Source organism: Oncorhynchus masou, chromosome 10 (assembly GCF_036934945.1).
Source record: "Oncorhynchus masou masou isolate Uvic2021 chromosome 10, UVic_Omas_1.1, whole genome shotgun sequence".
In the NCBI taxonomy this organism is placed as follows: domain Eukaryota; kingdom Metazoa; phylum Chordata; class Actinopteri; order Salmoniformes; family Salmonidae; genus Oncorhynchus; species Oncorhynchus masou.
Genome location: NC_088221.1, coordinates 20,872,330 through 20,895,940, shown reverse-complemented (window position 1 = coordinate 20,895,940; position 23,611 = coordinate 20,872,330). Strand labels below are relative to the sequence as shown.

The following is a 23,611-nucleotide window of genomic DNA, read 5'->3' as shown; positions in this document are numbered from 1 at the left end:
ACATGATGCTAGGGTTAGGGTTGAAACAGGATGTGGACATGATGCTAGGGTTAGGGTTGAACTGGGATGTGGACATGATGCTAGGGTTAGGGTTGAACCAGGATGTGGACATGATGCTAGGGTTAGGGTTGAACTGGAATGTGGACATGAAGCTAGGGTTAGGGTTGAACCAGGATGTGGACATGATGCTAGGGTTAGGGTTGAACTGGAATGTGGACTTGAAGCTAGGGTTAGGGTTGAACTGGAATGTGGACATGATGCTAGGGTTAGGGTTGAACCAGGATGTGGACATGATGCTAGGGTTAGGGTTGAACTGGAATGTGGACATGAAGCTAGGGTTAGGGTTGAACCAGGATGTGGACATGATGCTAGGGTTAGGGTTGAACTGGGATGTGGACATGATGCTAGGGTTAGGGCTGAACTGGGATGTGGACATGAAGCTAGGGTTAGGGTTGAACCAGGATGTGGACATGATGCTTGGGTTAGGGTTGAACCAGGATGTGGACATGATGCTAGGGTTAGGGTTGAACTGGATGTGGACATGATGCTAGGGTTAGGGTTGAAACAGGATGTGGACATGAAGCTAGGGTTGCTAGGGTTGAACTGGAATGTGGACATGATGCTAGGGTTAGGGTTGAACTGGGATGTGGACATGATGCTAGGGTTAGGGTTGAAACAGGATGTGGACATGATGCTAGGGTTAGGGTTGAACTGGGATGTGGACATGATGCTAGGGTTAGGGTTGAACCAGGATGTGGACATGATGCTAGGGTTAGGGTTGAACTGGAATGTGGACATGAAGCTAGGGTTAGGGTTGAACCAGGATGTGGACATGATGCTAGGGTTAGGGTTGAACTGGAATGTGGACATGAAGCTAGGGTTAGGGTTGAACTGGAATGTGGACATGATGCTAGGGTTAGGGTTGAACCAGGATGTGGACATGATGCTAGGGTTAGGGTTGAACTGGAATGTGGACATGAAGCTAGGGTTAGGGTTGAACCAGGATGTGGACATGATGCTAGGGTTAGGGTTGAACTGGGATGTGGACATGATGCTAGGGTTAGGGTTGAACCAGGATGTGGACATGATGCTAGGGTTAGGGTTGAACTGGAATGTGGACATGATGCTAGGGTTAGGGTTGAACCGGGATGTGGACATGATGCTAGGGTTAGGGTTGAACTGGGATGTGGACATGAAGCTAGGGTTAGGGTTGAACCAGGATGTGGACATGATGCTAGGGTTAGGGTTGAACTGGAATGTGGACATGATGCTAGGGTTAGGGTTGAACTGGAATGTGGACATGATGCTAGGGTTAGGGTTGAACTGGGATGTGGACATGAAGCTAGGGTTAGGGTTGAACCAGGATGTGGACATGATGCTTGGGTTAGGGTTGAACCAGGATGTGGACATGATGCTAGGGTTAGGGTTGAACCAGGATGTGGACATGATGCTAGGGTTAGGGTTGAACTGGGATGTGGACATGAAGCTAGGGTTAGGGTTGAACCAGGATGTGGACATGATGCTAGGGTTGGGGTGAACCAGGATGTGGCCATGAAGCTAGGGTTAGGGTTGAACCAGGATGTGGACATGAAGCTAGGGTTAGGGTTGAACCAGGATGTGGACATGATGCTAGGGTTAGGGTTGAACTGGGATGTGGACATGAAGCTAGGGTTAGGGTTGAACCAGGATGTGGACATGATGCTAGGGTTGGGGTGAACCAGGATGTGGCCATGAAGCTAGGGTTAGGGTTGAACCAGGATGTGGACATGAAGCTATGGTTAGGGTTGAACCAGGATGTGGACATGATGCTAGGGTTAGGGTTGAACTGGGATGTGGACATGAAGCTAGGGTTAGGGTTGAACCAGGATGTGGACATGATGCTAGGGTTAGGGTTGAACCAGGATGTGGACATGAAAATAGGGTTAGGGTTGAACCAGGATGTGGACATGAAGCTAGGGTTAGGGTTGAACCAGGATGTGGACATGATGCTAGGGTTAGGGTTGAACCAGGATGTGGACATGATGCTAGGGTTATGGTTGAACTGGATGGGGACATGAAGCTAGGGTTAGGGTTGAACCAGGATGTGGACATGATGCTAGGGTTAGGGTTGAACTGGGATGTGGACATGATGCTAGGGTTAGGGTTGAACTGGGATGTGGACATGATGCTAGGGTTAGGGTTGAACTGGGATGTGGACATGATGCTAGGGTTAGGGTTGAACCGGGATGTGGCCATGAAGCTAGGGTTAGGGTTGAACCAGGATGTGGACATGATGCTAGGGTTAGGGTTGGACCAGGATGTGGACATGATGCTAGGGTTAGGGCTGAACCAGGATGTGGCCATGATGCTAGGGTTAGGGTTGGACCAGGATGTGGCCATGAAGCTAGGGTTACGGTTGAACCAGGATGTGGCCATGATGCTAGGGTTAGGGTTGGACCAGGATGTGGACATGAAGCTAGGGTTAGGGTTGAACCAAGATGTGGACATGAAGCTAGGGTTAGGGCTGAACCAGGATGTGGACATGAAGCTAGGGTTAGGGTTGAACCAGGATGTGGACATGAAGCTAGGGTTATGGTTATGGTTGAACCAGGATGTGGACATGATGCTAGGGTTAGGGTTGAACCAGGATGTGGCCATGAAGCTAGGGTTAGGGCTGAACCAAGATGTGGCCATGAAGCTAGGGTTAGGGTTATGGTTGAACCAGGATGTGGACATGATGCTAGGGTTAGGGTTGAACTGGAATGTGGACATGAAGCTAGGGTTAGGGTTGAACCAGGATGTGGACATGATGCTAGGGTTAGGGTTGAACTGGAATGTGGACTTGAAGCTAGGGTTAGGGTTGAACCAGGATGTGGACATGATGCTAGGGTTAGGGTTGAACCAGGATGTGGACATGATGCTAGGGTTAGGGTTGAACTGGAATGTGGACATGAAGCTAGGGTTAGGGTTGAACCAGGATGTGGACATGAAGCTAGGGTTAGGGTTGAACTGGGATGTGGACATGATGCTAGGGTTAGGGTTGAACTGGGATGTGGACATGATGCTAGGGTTAGGGTTGAACTGGAATGTGGACATGATGCTAGGGTTAGGGTTGAACCAGGATGTGGACATGATGCTAGGGTTAGGGTTGAACTGGAATGTGGACATGAAGCTAGGGTTAGGGTTGAACCAGGATGTGGACATGATGCTAGGGTTAGGGTTGAACTGGAATGTGGACATGAAGCTAGGGTTAGGGTTGAACCAGGATGTGGACATGATGCTAGGGTTAGGGTTGAACTGGGATGTGGACATGATGCTAGGGTTAGGGTTGAACCAGGATGTGGACATGATGCTAGGGTTGGGGTGAACCAGGATGTGGCCATGAAGCTAGGGTTAGGGTTGAACCAGGATGTGGACATGAAGCTAGGGTTAGGGTTGAACCAGGATGTGGACATGATGCTAGGGTTAGGGTTGAACCAGGATGTGGACATGATGCTAGGGTTATGGTTGAACCAGGATGTGGCCATGAAGCTAGGGTTAGGGTTGAACCAGGATGTGGCCATGAAGCTAGGGTTAGGGTTGAACTGGGATGTGGACATGATGCTAGGGTTAGGGTTGAACTGGGATGTGGACATGATGCTAGGGTTAGGGTAGAACTGGGATGTGGACATGATGCTAGGGTTAGGGTTGAACCGGGATGTGGCCATGAAGCTAGGGTTAGGGTTGAACCAGGATGTGGCCATGATGCTAGGGTTAGGGTTGGACCAGGATGTGGCCATGAAGCTAGGGTTAGGGCTGAACCAGGATGTGGCCATGATGCTAGGGTTAGGGTTGGACCAGGATGTGGCCATGAAGCTAGGGTTACGGTTGAACCAGGATGTGGCCATGATGCTAGGGTTAGGGTTGGACCAGGATGTGGCCATGAAGCTAGGGTTAGGGCTGAACCAAGATGTGGCCATGAAGCTAGGGTTAGGGCTGAACCAGGATGTGGCCATGAAGCTAGGGTTAGGGCTGAACCAGGATGTGGCCATGAAGCTAGGGTTAGGGTTGGACCAGGATGTGGCCATGAAGCTATGGTTATGGTTATGGTTGAACCAGGATGTGGCCATGAAGCTAGGGTTAGGGTTGGACCAGGATGTGGCCATGAAGCTAGGGTTAGGGCTGAACCAAGATGTGGCCATGAAGCTAGGGTTAGGGTTATGGTTGAACCAGGATGTGGCCATGAAGCTAGGGTTAGGGTTATGGTTGAACCAGGATGTGGCCATGAAGCTATGGTTATGGTTATGGTTGAACCAGGATGTGGCCATGAAGCTACGGTTATGGTTATGGTTGAACCAGGATGTGGCCATGATGCTAGGGTTAGGGTTGAACCAGGATGTGGCCATGAAGATAGCGTTAGGGCTGAACCAGGATGTGGACATGAAGCTAGGGTTAGGGTTGAGGCTTGAGTTAGGGTTGAACTAGGATGTGGCCATGATGCTAGGGTTAGGGTTGAGGCTAGGGTTAGGGTTGAACCAGGATGTGGCCATGAAGCTAGGGTTAGGGTTGTGGGTTAGGGTTGAACCAGGATGTGGCCATGAAGCTAGGGTTAGGGTTGTGGGTTAGGGTTGAACCGGTATGTGGACATGAGTGTCAGCGTTAGGGGTAAGGGTTGAGTGAGGTCATGTCTTCTCTAGCATGGCCGATAGTGTTCAGTCCTTTCAAGCATGGCCAGATAGTCATGACTGGAAGAGACATGCATTTCCTCTGCATTATAATGTGAGAAAACAGATTCTGTTCTGGCTGTCTGAAGCCGGTTGGACACTACACGACTTTGGCCCCGGTTTAGCTGTCCCAGACACGTTTTTGAGATCGGAGACAAAATCCCCATGTCGTTGCCTACACAGGATGCGCAGCCATCATATTTCATGTGAGCGAGTCAGAGACACAATCTGAGGGCTATCGATCTCATCTTTGAGCCGTCCCAGACGACCCAATATTTTCAAATATGTTTTCATTTATCGGCACAACATCAGCAATGCTCTTCTAGTGTGAGACAAGTTCTGAGAACGGTGAACAGCAATAGCCAATAAGAGCAGAGAAGAAGCCAGTGAGATGATGACGTTGTTTAACATTATCCATGTAGCAGGAGCAATGACTGCTAATAGTATGGGCTTGTACTCGCCTTTAACCAAAACCAAAGTGTCAAATCGTTACAGCTCGGAAGTTCACAAGCAATGTTTTAAATTCAAAAGGTTGGCTAGATATTTCAGCTTTGTATGGCAAGCGTGAGTGTGACTGAAAACGTTATTGAGGCTGCTCCGAGGCTGCTCTGAGCGTTAAATCTAATGACATCATTACATGCATGTAGCGTGTGACCCCCGTCTGTGCCAGATGGTTTAGTCTACGCAACACTCTGTTGGCAAGACAAACAACACTACAGGAAAAACAATGGTTTAATGTGAGAGGCTCAGTGATGTTAGGATGTTGTGTACACCTGGTTTAATGGAAGTGGTCAATACTAACTGCAGCCAAGCCCTGCTAACAGTGTTGGATCTGTCCTGTGTTTGTTATGTTCAATTAAATAAGTAGGACAGGGACAGACGTGGCCTATGTGGTCCCACACTGGGTTTCAGCATGCTTGCACACGCACACACACACACACACACACACACACACACACACACACACACACACACACACACACACACACACACACACACACACACACACACACACACACACACACACACCTTTACATAATGCACCAGCCTCTCCTCCTCGTTGACTTTGTAGGTCTCGACTCCGTACTCTTTAGCCAATCGGAGGATCCGATTCTGTGTTGGCCCGATGTAGGCCCCACCCAGGTCAACATACTTAGTCTGCTCATTCTGGAGAGAGAGAGAGAGGGAGGGAGGGGTTCATCAGACAAGAAGTGGACAATCCTAATCCCAGAGATCAATTTAGTTTAAATCTTTAACCAAATCAGTTGCTTGAAAATGATTGAAGTTATAACACAAGTTAAGCTGCTAGACAGCATCTAGAGAGGGACCTGGTACGGTCATCAGAGAGAGAACTGGATTCTTATAGGGATTAGACTTTGACTGGCACTTTGCCTGTGGTCTGACTGAGGTCTTACCCGTACGGTGAAGGTCCGTCCACCAACCCGATCTCTAGCTTCCAGAACCACAGGACTCAGCCCTTTCTCCTTCAGCAGCTTAGCTGCACTCAGCCCTGAACGAGACAAAGAGTGGACAGAGAGAGAGGGAGAGGTTAGTGTAAACATGCCAGCTGAACACCTAATGTTGATGAAATGAAGAAACATTTTGTGTAAACAATCCAAATTTGAACATAAATTATTTTGGTATGTCCCTCCTCTCCATATCCCCTCTCTCGTCCTCCCTCTGTGTTTGTCCTGTTGTGTAGAACAGGAGAGGATAGCCCAGTGATATAGCAGGCTGTGATACAGTCTGTGAGAAAACAGAAGGCCAGAGGTGGAATAAACTCTAAAATATTATGTTTTGGTGCTGCTAGGGCAATTCAGGTGGCTAATTGGTGACCTTTTGACTGAAGAATGCATTTGTTTTTATGATTGTGTTTTGTAAGTTGATGATGGAACATTTTGTATTTTGTATTTGTAAATGTTGTAAATTTGTATTGGTTGTGTAAATCACATCACATCAAAGTGTATTGATCGTGTACACAGTTTAGCAGATGCTATAGCGGGTGCAGCGAAATGCTTATGTTACTAGCTCCTAACAATGCAGTAAAATGTCACACACACACACACACAGAGTGAGAGAGAGGGAGGTCCCCATCTGTAGTTCATCTGTAATTGACCTACAAGCCTCTACCCCTAACCACTTCTCCATGCCTCATCAATCTCATAAAAAATGAATAAATCACACCCTATAGTGTTCCCTCATAATAGCACATCTCATGGGTAATAGGGTAATTTGAGACACAACCTAGGACAGTACTTTATATCGATCAGTCCAAAGTTAACACATTTTGTCTCCACATATAGAATGGGCTGTTTCCCCTACACTCATAGAAAAAAATGGTTACAAAATGGTTCTACGTTTGTCCCCCATTGTACTGTATAACTTTTTTTGGTTCCAGGTAGAACCCTCTTTGGTTCCAGGTAGAACCCTTTATGGTTCAATATAAAATCCTCTGTGGAAAGGGTTCTACATGGAACCCAAAAGGGTTCTACCTGGAACCAAAAAGGATTCTTCAAAGGGTTGTACTTTGGTGACCGCTGAAAACTCCTTTTAGGTTCTAGATAGCATATTGTTTTCTAAGAGTGTACCACTCAACAGTCAGCTCATTTCAGTAATTTTGTCTTGTTTTGTTTCTTGCTTTTCAATAGTGTTTTCAATAGTGTTTTCAATAGTGTTTTCAATAGAGTTTTCAATAGGATTTGCAATAGGGGTTTCAATGGTGTTTTCAATAGCATACAAGAGTCAAAAGCAGGGGTGTCCACTCTCCAACACTCCCCCAGCAGGATCATTTGGCCAATGGCTACTTGTTTGTTATTGTAGTGTGACTGAATGATACTTAGCTACAGAAGTAGTATGGGCCTTTCTCATCACCATAGTGACCCCAAGGCCATCTAGAGCTTGATTCAATAAGACATTACATTTCACACATGTAATTTCAGCTGAAGCTAGGCGAGATCACACAGGCGCAATCACACACAATCACACACACACACAATCACACACACACACACACACACACACACACACACACACACACACACACACACACACACACACACACACACACACACACACACACACACACACACACACACACACACACACACACACACACACACACACACACACACACACTTGAAGGATTAGGCACAATGGAGCCTCGAGCAGGCATTCAAACAGAAGACACACAGGCAGCAGTGTCCCAGTGCCAAGGAACCATTCAGAATGTCTCAGTACACACAGGTTGTAAAACACAGCACAACCATCCTAAGCAGAAACTGTGTGCCATAACGCACTTTATAATGCTCTGACACAATGGAGGTGTTAGTTTGTCCAGTGAATACAGACTGTATTACATTCTCTCCTACTGGGAGAAGTGTGGATATTCACCCCAAGACACTGCTCTACATACTGCATGGAAAATCTAACAAGAGCTGAGGCCAATAGGAGGTAACTAGAGGAGAGGGAGGTAGTGTGTGAGGGTAAAGGTGAGGGACGTAAAAGGGGACAGAGAGGGGAGAGATGGAAGAGTCAAATAGAGAGAGCGAGAGATGGACTTGATAAATAAAGACGCACTGTATTCATCTCCACGGTCCGTGTTGCCATCTCTCAACAGGAGCTCCCATCTGTCTAAATGTTCTCATGGCCCCCTCTCCACCCTGCCATCCCTCCCTTCATTTATCCCTCCATTTCTGCAGAGCAGCCTGGAAAGCTACCAGGGTTTATGTTGGTTTAAGCATACTTGTCATGCATTACCAAACTTCTCCATTGCCCTCATGCATGCAGGCATCACACACACACACACACACACACACACACACACACACACACACACACACACACACACACACACACACACACACACACACACACACACACACACACACACACACACACACACACACACACACACACACACACCCCGCTCTGGGGAGTACTACTTCTTTTAAGTAAATTGATGCTATTAGGTGTTCTCTATCCAAAGGTCAGACAAGCGCAATTGTCCAAAACAAAAACAAGCTCCGACTGTTCAACCTTGTTGTTTATGCCGACAGCACTCTGGAAAAACAAGATAACTTTATCCCTGAGGTTTTGCTTTGATCAAAAACCCATTTGGGGGTATATTATTTTTTTCAGAAGAAAATAATGAATATAAAACAAGGATCCAGTCAGAGGATTTCTTTGTTCCATTTGGATAGAGGTCATTTGTCTGGCTGGGACAAGATAACAATGAGTGTGTTATGAAATACATGAAATGAAATGAGCAGCTGAGCATCTAAGAATATTATGGACACATGCAGTTTGTCTGATGCCTTTTTTCTAGCTGAAAAGAGAGAAGAGAGAGAGAAGAGCCTAAGAGAGGCAGAATCTCTGAAGGATTAAGGGAAGTGATAAATAAATAAATAACTTTGTGATAAATGGTGTATCAAAAATGCCCTGCAATATGGCCAATGAGTGTTCCCCTTTTTACATTGATTTCATTCCACAAAAAAACTCAACAATGCAGTGATTACTGCTGGTATAGCTTAATTCCCAGTTAAACTATAAGAGACACTATTTTGAAGTCCGATTGGTGTATAGGGCTGGTTGGTTAGGTTTAGGATTGGTGTATAGAGCTGGTTGGTTAGGTTTAGGATTGGTGTATAGGGCTGGTTGGTTAGGTTTAGGATTGGTGTATAGGGCTGGTTGGTTAGGTTTAGGATTGGTGTATAGGGCTGGTTGGTTAGGTTTAGGATTGGTGTATAGGGCTGGTTGGTTAGGTTTAGGATTGGTGTATAGGGCTGGTTGGTTAGGTTTAGGATTGGTGTATAAGACTGAGGAAGATCAAGAGCTGTTGTCTCAGATGAGATTAGGGCTCCTATAACTGATCATGTAATAATTCATGGTCTATCAATGAGAGAGGCTGGTCTGAGAGTGCAGACAAAACTGCAACGCTCAACAGTGGCATCTATTGTGAGACATTTCCAGCAAAACAACAGGTAAAATGTGCATTCTGCAGGGGCATCTGACTGAACTGCTCATTACAGAAGTAAATTGAGCAAAGCCTCCAAACCCACTTGTGTGTAATTGTTTCTGTTTTTAATTTTTTTATTTTACCTTTATTTTACTAGGCAAGTCAGTTAAGAACAATTCCTATTTTCAATGACAGCCTAGGAACAGTGGGTTAACTGCCTGTTCAGGGGCAGAACAACAGATTTGTACCTTGTCAGCTCGGGGATTTGAACTTGCAACCTTTTGATTACTAGTCCAACGCTCTAACCACTAGGCTACACTGCCACCCCAGGACACTGTATTTCTGCTTAGGACCCAACAGTTACCTCCCACAGACGGGAGAGGTGGGATTCTCACTGCTGTGAGGAAACTGCAAACGTTGATATGGTCATCAGAAACAATAACATAAAACTCAGAGATTCGGGACAGAGTGTTGGCAGACAACATCACATTTGGAAATATTCACAACGTAAGCATTACAACTATTTCTAGAGTCCTGAAACAACATCAAGTCAGGATAAAGAAGTTGTACACTGTCCCCTTTGAGAGGAACTCTGAACGAGTCAAGCAACTCAGGCACCAATATATCCAGGTAAGATGACTATAAAATACAGAACTGGTTTTGAACAAAACCCAACGGGGCAGAGGCACACAATGACATGTTTTAAGGTATAATGTAAACTACTGTAATAGCCTAACTCTTATGTTGCCTTGTGGATTGATTTTAGAGAGTCATGGAGATTGAAGCCAGGCAAACACCCAACATCTTTGTCTTTGTGGATGAGGCTGGTTTCAACTTGGCCAAAACACGGCGGCGAGGAGGAATGTGACTGGGAAAAGAGCCACAGTGGACGTCCCGGGCCAGAGGGGTGCCGACAACGCAATGTGTGCAGCAATATCCTCTGATGGATGGCTGCTACACAAACCGCTAATTGGGCCACACAACACCGAGCGTCTCATTTCATTCCTGGATGACCTCTATGGAAGGTTGTGCCAGGTGAGGAAAGGGTTGCAGCGAGGTGAAATCGGCCAACGTTTCTAATTGTATGGGACAATGTGACATTTCACCACTCCTGTGCAGTCACAGAGTTGTTTGTAGCCCATCCCAGGATGGTGTCACTTTTCCTCCCACCTTACTCTCCATTCCTCAACCCCATAGAGGAATTATTTTCCTCATGGAGCTGGAAGGTTTATGACCACCATCCACATGATCAACTGTCCCTCCTGGACGCAATGAATGCTGGATGCCTGGACATATCTGCAGAAGATTGCCAGGGATGGACCAGGCATGCCAAAAGATTCTTTCCTCGGTGTATTGCCCAAGATAACATAAGATGTGATTTGGATGAGAACCTGTGGCCAAATGCAGAAGACAGGGTTGACTAGCATTGCTACTGTATCTGTAGATGGTGTATATACAAATTATTGTATTTTGGAATCACTCAATGCCACATAATGACATAAAACATATTGAAGCATATTGTATCATGTCTGACTCATTCCTGTAACATAAACTGCCGTGAATTCTAAACAGTAGAGAGGTGTAAAATTTATTTTCAGAACAAGAATGACAAAAGAAAACATTGCGTAATTCTACCTGTTGTTAGTGTTTTTCAGGTCATTGTTTTATGAGTGACAAAGTGTGCTTGTTGGGTGACAACCTTTGCTAGTGTTATGGAAAAATGTGTTTATTTGAGACATGTATGAAGTAATTTGGTAGTTTCAGTGCATTTTAGATGTGAAATGAACTTCTGGGCCAAGCTGAAAGTTGGTTAGGAGAACTGTATGAAGAGTTTTGAAAAAGTGAACTAGGTGTTGAGAAATGGGTCCTAGCGATTGTAAAAAAAACTGTAACACGAGGAATAAAATCAAATACACTAGAATGGAGCTATATACAGGGAGTACCAGTACCAGATCAATGTGTAACTATATACAGGGAGTACCAGTACCAGATCAATGTGTAACTATATACAGGGAGTACCAGTACCAGATCAATGTGTAACTATATACAGGGAGTACCAGTACCAGATCAATGTGTAACTATATACAGGGAGTACCAGTACCAGATCAATGTGTAACTATATACAGGGAGTACCAGTACCAGATCAATGTGTAACTATATACAGGGAGTACCAGTACCAGATCAATGTGTAACTATATACAGGGAGTACCAGTACCAGATCAATGTGTAACTATATACAGGGAGTACCAGTACCAGATCAATGTGTAACTATATACAGGGAGTACCAGTACCAGATCAATGTGTAACTATATACAGGGAGTACCAGTACCAGATCAATGTGTAACTATATACAGGGAGTACCAGTACCAGATCAATGTGTAACTATATACAGGGAGTACCAGTACCAGATCAATGTGTAACTATATACAGGGAGTACCAGTACCAGATCAATGTGTAACTATATACAGGGAGTACCAGTACCAGATCAATGTGTAACTATATACAGGGAGTACCAGTACCAGATCAATGTGTAACTATATACAGGGAGTACCAGTACCAGATCAATGTGTAACTATATACAGGGAGTACCAGTACCAGATCAATGTGGAGCTATATACAGGGAGTACCAGTACCAGATCAATGTGTAACTATATACAGGGAGTACCAGTACCAGATCAATGTGTAACTATATACAGGGAGTAGCAGTACCAGATCAATGTGGAGCTATATACAGGGAGTACCAGTACCAGATCAATGTGTAACTATATACAGGGAGTACCAGTACCAGATCAATGTGTAACTATATACAGGGAGTACCAGTACCAGATCAATGTGGAGCTATATACAGGGAGTACCAGTACCAGATCAATGTGTAACTATATACAGGGAGTACCAGTACCAGATCAATGTGTAACTATATACAGGGAGTACCAGTACCAGATGAATGTGTAACTATATACAGGGAGTACCAGTACCAGATCAATGTGTAACTATATACAGGGAGTACCAGTACCAGATCAATGTGTAACTATATACAGGGAGTACCAGTACCAGATCAATGTGTAACTATATACAGGGAGTACCAGTACCAGATCAATGTGGAGCTATATACAGGGAATACCAGTACCAGATCAATGTGGAGCTATATACAGGGAATACCAGTACCAGATCAATGTGTAACTATATACAGGGAGTACCAGTACCAGATCAATGTGGAGCTATATACAGGACCAGTACCAGATCAATGTGTAACTATATACAGGGAGTACCAGTACCAGATCAATGTGGAGCTATATACAGGGAGTACCAGTACCAGATCAATGTGTAACTATATACAGGGAGTACCAGTACCAGATCAATGTGTAACTATATACAGGGAGTACCAGTACCAGATCAATGTGTAACTATATACAGGGAGTACCAGTACCAGATCAATGTGTAACTATATACAGGGAGTACCAGTACCAGATCAATGTGTAACTATATACAGGGAGTACCAGTACCAGATCAATGTGTAACTATATACAGGGAGTACCAGTACCAGATCAATGTGTAACTATATACAGGGAGTACCAGTACCAGATCAATGTGTAACTATATACAGGGAGTACCAGTACCAGATCAATGTGGAGCTATATACAGGGAGTACCAGTACCAGATCAATGTGTAACTATATACAGGGAGTACCAGTACCAGATCAATGTGGAGCTATATACAGGGAGTACCAGTACCAGATCAATGTGTAACTATATACAGGGAGTACCAGTACCAGATCAATGTGTAACTATATACAGGGAGTACCAGTACCAGATCAATGTGTAACTATATACAGGGAGTACCCGTACCAGATCAATGTGGACTATATACAGGGAGTACCAGTACCAGATCAATGTGGAGCTATATACAGGGAGTACCAGTACCAGATCAATGTGGAGCTATATACAGGGAGTACCAGTACCAGATCAATGTGTAACTATATACAGGGAGTACCAGTACCAGATCAATGTGGAGCTATATACAGGGAGTACCAGTACCAGATCAATGTGTAACTATATACAGGGAGTACCAGTACCAGATCAATGTGGAGCTATATACAGGGAGTACCAGTACCAGATCAATGTGGAGCTATATACAGGGAGTACCAGTACCAGATCAATGTGTAACTATATACAGGGAGTACCAGTACCAGATCAATGTGTAACTATATACAGGGAGTACCAGTACCAGATCAATGTGTAACTATATACAGGGAGTACCAGTACCAGATCAATGTGTAACTATATACAGGGAGTACCAGTACCAGATCAATGTGTAACTATATACAGGGAGTACAGTACCAGATCAATGTGGAACTATATACAGGGAGTACCAGTACCAGATCAATGTGTAACTATATACAGGGAGTACCAGTACCAGATCAATGTGGAGCTATATACAGGGAGTACCAGTACCAGATCAATGTGGAGCTATATACAGGGAATACCAGTACCAGATCAATGTGGAGCTATATACAGGGAATACCAGTACCAGATCAATGTGTAACTATATACAGGGAGTAGCAGTACCAGATGAATGTGTAACTATATACAGGGAGTACCAGTACCAGATCAATGTGTAACTATATACAGGGAGTACCAGTACCAGATCAATGTGTAACTATATACAGGGAGTAGCAGTACCAGATGAATGTGTAACTATATACAGGGAGTACCAGTACCAGATCAATGTGTAACTATATACAGGGAGTACCAGTACCAGATCAATGTGTAACTATATACAGGGAGTACCAGTACCAGATCAATGTGGAGCTATATACAGGGAATACCAGTACCAGATCAATGTGTAACTATATACAGGGAGTACCAGTACCAGATCAATGTGGAGCTATATACAGGGAGTACCAGTACCAGATCAATGTGTAACTATATACAGGGAGTACCAGTACCAGATCAATGTGGAGCTATATACAGGGAGTACCAGTACCAGATCAATGTGTAACTATATACAGGGAGTACCCATACCAGATCAATGTGGAGCTATATACAGGGAGTACCAGTACCAGATCAATGTGTAACTATATACAGGGAGTACCCATACCAGATCAATGTGGAGCTATATACAGGGAGTACCCGTACCAGATCAATGTGTAACTATATACAGGGAGTACCCGTACCAGATCAATGTGGAGCTATATACAGGGAGTACCAGTACCAGATCAATGTGGAGCTATATACAGGGAGTACCAGTACCAGATCAATGTGGAGCTATATACAGGGAGTACCAGTACCAGAACAATGTGTAACTATATACAGGGAGTACCAGTACCAGATCAATGTGGAGCTATATACAGGGAGTACCAGTACCAGATCAATGTGGAGCTATATACAGGGAGTACCATACCAGATCAATGTGTAACTATATACAGGGAGTACCAGTACCAGATCAATGTGGAGCTATATACAGGGAGTACCAGTACCAGATCAATGTGGAGCTATATACAGGGAGTACCAGTACCAGATCAATGTGTAACTATTTACATGGAGTACCAGTACCAGATCAATGTGGAGCTATATACAGGGAGTACCAGTACCAGATCAATGTGGAGCTATATACAGGGAGTACCAGTACCAGATCAATGTGTAACTATATACAGGGAGTACCAGTACCAGATCAATGTGGAGCTATATACAGGGAGTACCAGTACCAGATCAATGTGGAGCTATATACAGGGAGTACCAGTACCAGATCAATGTGTAACTATATACAGGGAGTACCCGTACCAGATCAATGTGTAACTATATACAGGGAGTACCAGTACCAGATCAATGTGGAGCTATATACAGGGAGTACCAGTACCAGATCAATGTGGAGCTATATACAGGGAGTACCAGTACCAGATCAATGTGTAACTATATACAGGGAGTACCAGTACCAGATCAATGTGGAGCTATATACAGGGAGTACCAGTACCAGATCAATGTGGAACTATATACAGGGAGTACCAGTACCAGATCAATGTGTAACTATATACAGGGAGTACCAGTACCAGATCAATGTGGAGCTATATACAGGGAGTACCAGTACCAGATCAATGTGGAGCTATATACAGGGAGTACCAGTACCAGATCAATGTGTAACTATATACAGGGAGTACCAGTACCAGATCAATGTGTAACTATATACAGGGAGTACCCGTACCAGATCAATGTGGAGCTATATACAGGGAGTACCAGTACCAGATCAATGTGTAACTATATACAGGGAGTACCAGTACCAGATCAATGTGGAGCTATATACAGGGAGTACCAGTACCAGATCAATGTGGAGCTATATACAGGGAGTACCAGTACCAGATCAATGTGGAGCTATATACAGGGAGTACCAGTACCAGATCAATGTGTAACTATATACAGGGAGTACCCGTACCAGATCAATGTGGAGCTATATACAGGGAGTACTCAGTACCAGATCAATGTGGAACTATATACAGCGAGTACCCATACCAGATCTGTCAGGATTTGGCCAGGGTTGTTCCAGTTGTTTGTCAGTAGATGTCCCCATTGTGCTTTTTGTCCCTGTGTTTTTCCCTTGATCCCCATTATTGTTTGCACCTGTGTCTCGTTTTCCCCTGATTGTATTTAAACCCTTTGTTTCCCTCAGTTCTGTGCTCTGTGTTTGTATGTTAGCACCCTGCCCTAGTGTTCTGTGTGCTCTTGTCGATTCGGGTAACGTTCTTGTGGTATTCTGTTTTTTGTTTTTGTTTAGTTTTGGTGAGTTTCTTTTTTGGTCTTTTTGTGTTTTACCTTCCACCTTTTGGATTTGACATTTTTTATTTTAGGATTTTTTTCTTTATTAAATACACCGTCTTAAGTACTGCTGTGTCTGCCTCATCTTCTGGGTTCTGCTGTCTATTCGTGGCTCAGTTGGTTAAGTGACTGTTTCTCACTCTGGAGACCCAGGTTCGAAACCGGGTCCTGACAGAAACACAGAGCCAAAAATGAACCCAGAGGCAGCCAGTTCCCAGGACCTTTTTGCCACGCTGTCCCACCACCAGGAGACTGTCCAACGCCACGAAGCCGCCCTGGTTCAGCAAGAGGCCTTAATGGCTAGACATTCTCATCTTCTGTCGGAGATGCTGACTTCCATTAAGCAAATATCTGATCGACTTACCCCGGCAACAGTTCCCGTCCCAGTACCTCAAGTTCACGTACCCATGGCAGTTAACCCCCTGGCTGAACCTCGTCTTCCACCTCCCCAACGGTTCTCAGGTGATCCAAGTGCTTGTAAAGGGTTTCTCACTCAATGTTCTCTCTCCTTTGAGCTGCAACCTTCGTCGTTTCCCACCGACCGGTCTAAGATCGCATATATCATCACCCTGCTGTCGGAAAAAGCCCTGGCCTGGGCTACTGCTGTGTGGGATGCCCATAGTTCCTGCTGTGCCAGCTACTCTGCCTTTGCTGAGGAATTCAAACGAGTGTTTCAAGGCCCAAGCAGTGGTTCTGACTCAGCCAAACAGCTCCTGACTCTCCATCAAGGTTGGCGCAGCGTGACGGACTATGCCATCCAGTTCCGCACGGTGGCAGCAGCGAGTGGCTGGAACAACGAGGCGCTCACGGTGTGCTTTCTGAAAGGCCTTTCCGACACTATCCAAGATGAACTGGCCACTCGGGAACCACCGGACAATCTCGAGTCCCTGATCAAGTTGGCCTCACGCATTGACCAGCGTCTGAGAGAGAGAACTCAACCGTAGACCTCTAGCCCCTATCAGTCCCAGCTCCGAGTCCCCACCTTTATCATCACTGGCTCCACCGGAACCCATGCAGATTGGACGCATCTCCCAGGCTGAGAGAGACCGCCGGATGAGGAGCGACGCTGTCTATATTGCGGCAAACCGGGCCATTTCCGTTCCACGTGTCCCGGGCTCCAGGGAAACGCTCTGTCCCGTACAGACCGGGGGAACTGTAACGGGAAACATAACCTCCTCCCATCCGTCCAACTCCCGTCTGCTCATTCCAGTCACCCTCTCCTGGGACAACCACAAGCTTCACCTTCAAGCCTTGGTAGACTCTGGAGCCGCAGGTAACTTCATGGATGGTGTCTGGGCGAAGGAGAATGGCGTTCCCTCTGAACCTCTAAGTGACCCCATGAGGGTTACTACATTGGATGGAAGCCCTTTGGGATCTGGACTTGTCACTCATGTCACTACCTCCTTGAGACTTTCAGTTTCACAACACCAGGAATTGATGAACTTTCATTTGATCTCCTGTTCCGAGTTCCCTCTCGTCCTTGGATACCCCTGGCTTCACAGCCATAACCCTCACATCGACTGGTCTGTGGGCACTATCAAGCAGTGGGGTCCTACGTGCCAAGCTACTTGTATTTTCCAGAATTCCCGAGTTCTACTCCCGAGTCTTTAGAATCCATCGACCTGACCCGAGTTCCCGAGTGTTACCATGACCTCAAACTGGTGTTTAGCAAACAGAGGGCCACCATGCTACCACCCCATAGATCTTACGATTGCCCCATCGACCTGTTTCCGGGCACTTGCCCCCAGGGGTCGGATCTTTTCCCTATCTCCACCCGAACGAGCTGCTATGGATACCTACATCAAGGACTCTCTGGAAGCAGGCCTCATGCGTCCATCCACCTCCCCGGCGGGAGCAGGGTTTTTCTTTGTGGCCAAGAAAGACGGTGGGTTACGTCCTTGCATCGACTACCGGGGACTCAATGACATAACCGTCCGTAACCGTTACCCGCTACCCCTTATGGCCACAGCCTTCGAGCTGCTCCAGGAAGCAGTTGTTTTCACTAAGCTTGACCTGCGGAACGCATACCATCTTGTGCGGATCAGACCTGGTGACGAGTGGAAGACCGCTTTCAACACGCCTACTGGTCACTATGAATACTTGGTGATGCCCTTCGGCCTGACCAACGCCCCAGCGGTGTTCCAAGCGCTCATAAACGATGTGCTTAGGGATATGCTTAACATATTTGTGTTCGTTTACTTGGATGACATCCTCATCTTTTCGAGCTCCCTTCAAGAACACACTAAGCATGTCAGACAAGTACTCAAACGCCTCCTGGACAGCCATCTGTACGTTAAGCCGGAAAAATGTGAATTCCATTCATCCAGTACAATTCCTGGGATTTGTAGTGGAACCCGGTCGAATCCAAATGGACCCTAGGAAGGTAGGGGCGGTAGCGGATCCACCCCCAAATCCGTTAAGGATGTTCAGCGTTTCCTGGGCTTCACAAACTTTTACCGCAAGTTCATCAAGAACTTCAGTTTGGTGGCAGCTCCTCTCTCAGCTTTAACCAAAGGTGGCAATGCAAGGTTTTTTTGGGGAAGAGAAGCTGAGACGGCCTTCCAAGGACTCAAGCAGCGCATCCTCTCTGCTCCCATCCTGATACTACCGACTACGGATGAACCATTTGTGGTGGAGGTAGACGCATCAGAGGTTGGTGTTGGAGCTGTTCTGTCTCAGAGGGTGAAGACAAGAAGCTTCATCCGTGCGCTTTCTTCTCACACCGGCTTACCCCGACTGAGAGGAACTACGATGTGGGGATCGTGAACTCCTAGCGGTTAAGATGGCATTGAAGGAATGGAGACACTGGCTCGAGGGGGCTTCTCACCCGTTTCAAGTGCTTACGGACCACAAAAATCTGGAGTATATCCAGCAGGCGAAGCGATTGAACTCTAGACAAGCTAGATGGTCTCTTTTCTTCAATCGATTCCAGTTTATCCTCACCTATCGGCCCGGGTCGAAGAATCTCAAACCGGATGCCCTGTCCCGAGTCTACGCTCCTGCCATTCGAGATGACACGGACATGCCTGTCCTTCCTGCTGCTAAGATTGTGGCTCCGATCTCGTGGCAAGTTGAGGATACCGTGAGACGTGCTCAAGCTAGCGAACCGGACCCTAAAGGAGGCCCTGCCAATCGGTTGTTTGTCCCCAAGGCAGTGAGGACTCAGGTCCTTCTGTGGGGACACTCCTCTCGCCTCACCTGTCATCCGGGCGTAGGTCGCACCTTGGAGTTCATCCAGCGTAAGTTCTGGTGGCCTACCATAAGAGAAGACGTTGCCACTTTCGTCAATGCCTGCCCCGTGTGCTGCCAGGGCAAATCTTCTCACCTCCGCCCTCAAGGACTCCTTCACCCTTTACCTGTTCCCCACAGACCCTGGTCCCATATCTCATTGGACTTTATTACTGGACTTCCTCCATCCCATGGCAATACTACTATCCTAGTCATAATCGACAGGTTTTCAAAGGCGGCCAGGTTCGTCCCTCTGACTAAGTTACCTTCTGCCAAGGAAACGGCTGAGTTGGTAATTAATCATGTTTTCCGAGTCTTCGGCATTCCTCAAGATGTGGTTTCTGACAGAGGTCCCCAGTTCGCCTCAAGGTTTTGGAAGGCCTTCTGCCAACTCATGGGGGCTTCTGCCAGTCTATCTTCAGGGTACCATCCGGAGTCCAACGGCCAAACAGAGAGGATGAATCAAGAGCTGGAAACCACCCTCCGATGTATGACTCGTGACAACCCGTCCACATGGTCATCCTTTATTGTTTGGGCCGAATACGCGCACAACACCTTGCGCTCCTCCTCCACTGGTATGTCCCCGCACGAGTGTCAGTTTGGCTATGCTCCTCCATTGTTCCCGGACCAGGAGGCAGAAGTCAGAGTGCCTTCAGCCTTGAGATTCGTCAGACGCTGTCGGCTTATGTGGAGGAAGACCCGTCTTAATCTGATGCGTTCCTCACAGAGGTATCAACAACAAGCCAACAGACGTCGCCGTCCCGGGCCTACCCTGCGCCCCGGCCAGAGAGTCTGGCTCTCCACAAGAGACTTACCTCTACGGGTGGAGTCTCGCAAGCTGTCCCAAAAATACATCGGTCCCTTCAAGGTTGCCAGGAGAGTTAACCCAGTTTCTTATCGCCTACACTTACCCAGATCCCTTAAGATTAATCCCACATTTCATGTGTCTTTGTTAAAACCTGTTGTTTTTCTCCCCTTGTCCCGGCAGACAGACCTCCCCCTCCGCCTCGTGTCATTGGAGGCCAGCCGGCTTATACCGTCCACCGGATACTGGATTCCCGCCGGGTGCAGCGGTCCTGGCAGTATCTGGTGGACTGGGAAGGCTACGGTCCTGAGGAGCGCTCCTGGGTTCCTGCCAAAGACATCCTGGACCCTGACCTCATTCGTCAGTTCAGGGTCCTCCACCCTGAGAGAGCTGGTAGGAACGTCAGGAGCCGTTCCTAGGGGGATTCTGTCAGGATTTGGCCAGGGTTGTTCCAGTTGTTTGTCAGTAGATGTCCCCATTGTGCTTTTTGTCCCTGTGTTTTTCCCTTGATCCCCATTATTGTTTGCACCTGTGTCTCGTTTTCCCCTGATTGTATTTAAACCCTTTGTTTCCCTCAGTTCTGTGCTCTGTGTTTGTATGTTAGCACCCTGCCCTAGTGTTCTGTGTGCTCTTGTCGATTCCGGGTAACGTTCTTGTGGTATTCTGTTTTTTGTTTTTGTTTAGTTTTGGTGAGTTTCTTTTTTGGTCTTTTTGTGTTTTACCTTCCACCTTTTGGATTTGCCATTTTTTATTTTAGGATTTTTTATTTATTAAATACACCGTCTTAAGTACTGCTGTGTCTGCCTCATCTTCTGGGTTCTGCTGTCTATTCGTGGCTCAGTTGGTTAAGTGACTGTTTCTCACTCCGGAGACCCAGGTTCGAAAACCGGGTCCTGACAAGATCAATGTGTAACTATATACAGGGAGTACCCATACCAGATCAATGTACCAGATCAATGTGGAGCTATATACAGGGAGTACCAGTACCAGATCAATGTGGAGCTATATACAGCGAGTACCCATACCAGATCAATGTGTAACTATATACAGGGAGTACCCGTACCAGATCAATGTGGAGCTATATACAGGGAGTACCAGTACCAGATCAATGTGTAACTATATACAGGGAGTACCCGTACCAGATCAATGTGGAGCTATATACAGGGAGTACTCGTACCAGATCAATGTGGAGCTATATACAGCGAGTACCCATACCAGATCAATGTGTAACTATATACAGGGAGTACCCGTACCAGATCAATGTGGAGCTATATACAGGGAGTACTCGTACCAGATCAATGTGGAGCTATATACAGGGAGTACCAGTACCAGATCAATGTGTAACTATATACTATATACAGGGAGTACCAGTACCAGATCAATGTGTAACTATATACAGGGAGTACCAGTACCAGATCAATGTGTAACTATATACAGGGAGTACCAGTACCAGATCAATGTGGAGCTATATACAGGGAGTACCAGTACCAGATCAATGTGTAACTATATACAGGGAGTACCAGTACCAGATCAATGTGGAACTATATACATGGAGTACCAGTACCAGATCAATGTGTAACTATATACAGGGAGTACCAGTACCAGATCAATGTGGAGCTATATACAGGGAGTACCAGTACCAGATCAATGTGGAGCTATATACAGGGAGTACCAGTACCAGATCAATGTGGAGCTATATACAGGGAGTACCAGTACCAGATCAATGTGGAGCTATATACAGGAGTACCAGTACCAGATCAATGTGCAGCTATATACAGGGAGTACCAATACCAGATCAATGCGTAGCTATATACAGGGAGTACCAGTACCAGATCAATGTGGAGCTATATACAGGGAGTACCAGTACCAGATCAATGTGGAGCTATATACAGGGAGTACCAGTACCAGATCAATGTGTAACTATATACAGGGAGTACCCGTACCAGATCAATGTGGAGCTATATACAGGGAGTACCCGTACCAGATCAATGTGGAGCTATATACAGGGAGTACCAGTACCAGATCAATGTGGAGCTATATACAGGGAGTACCAGTACCAGATCAATGTGGAGCTATATACAGGGAGTACCAGTACCAGATCAATGTGGAGCTATATACAGGGAGTACCAGTACCAGATCAATGTGGAGCTATATACAGGGAGTACCAGTACCAGATCAATGTGTAACTATATACAGGGAGTACCAGTACCAGATCAATGTGTAACTATATACAGGGAGTACCAGTACCAGATCAATGTGGAGCTATATACAGGGAGTACCAGTACCAGATCAATGTGTAACTATATAAAGGGAGTACAAGTACCAGATCAATGTGGAGCTATATACTATCAACGTGGAGCTATATACAGGGAGTACCAGTACCAGATCAATGTGTAACTATATACAGGGAGTACCAGTACCAGATCAATGTGGAGCTATATACAGGGAGTACCAGTACCAGATCATTGTGTAACTATATAAAGGGAGTGCCAGTACCAGATCAATGTGGAGCTATATAAAGGAGTACCAGTACCAGATCAATGTGGAGCTATATACAGGGAGTACCAGTACCAGATCAATGTGGAGCTATATAAAGGAGTACCAGTACCAGATCAATGTGGAGCTATATACAGGGAGTACCAGTACCAGATCAATGTGTAACTATATAAAGGGAGTACCAGTACCAGATCAATGTGGAGCTATATAAAGGAGTACCAGTACCAGATCAATGTGGAGCTATATACAGGAGTACCAGTACCAGATCAATGTGGAGCTATATAAAGGAGTACCAGTACCAGATCAATGTGGAGCTATATACAGGGAGTACCAGTACCAGATCAATGTGGAGCTATATACAGGGAGTACCAGTACCAGATCAATGTGTAACTATATAAAGGGAGTACCAGTACCAGACCAATGTGGAGCTATATACATGGAGTACCAGTACCAGATCAATGTGGAGCTATATAAAGGGAGTGCCAGTACCAGATCAATGTGGAGCTATATAAAGGGAGTGCCAGTACCAGACCAATGTGGAGCTATATACATGGAGTACCAGTACCAGATCAATGTGTAACTATATACAGGGAGTGCCAGTACCAGATCAATGTGGAGCTATATAAAGGGAGTACCAGTA

At 45.9% G+C, this 23,611-nt stretch overlaps 1 protein-coding gene across 1 annotated transcript in view; it reads right to left on the bottom strand.

Moving 5' to 3' along the window:
- mao (monoamine oxidase) overlaps positions 1 to 23,611 on the bottom strand; it is a 74,883-nt gene that overhangs the window by 25,819 nt on the left and 25,453 nt on the right. Inside the window, exons 2-3 of the mRNA XM_064976165.1 lie at positions 6,098 to 6,192; positions 5,712 to 5,849 (exon numbers count right to left, since the gene is read on the bottom strand). Coding sequence (XP_064832237.1) covers positions 5,712 to 5,849; positions 6,098 to 6,192 — 233 coding nt within the window. The remainder of the gene's footprint in view (positions 1 to 5,711; positions 5,850 to 6,097; positions 6,193 to 23,611) is intronic.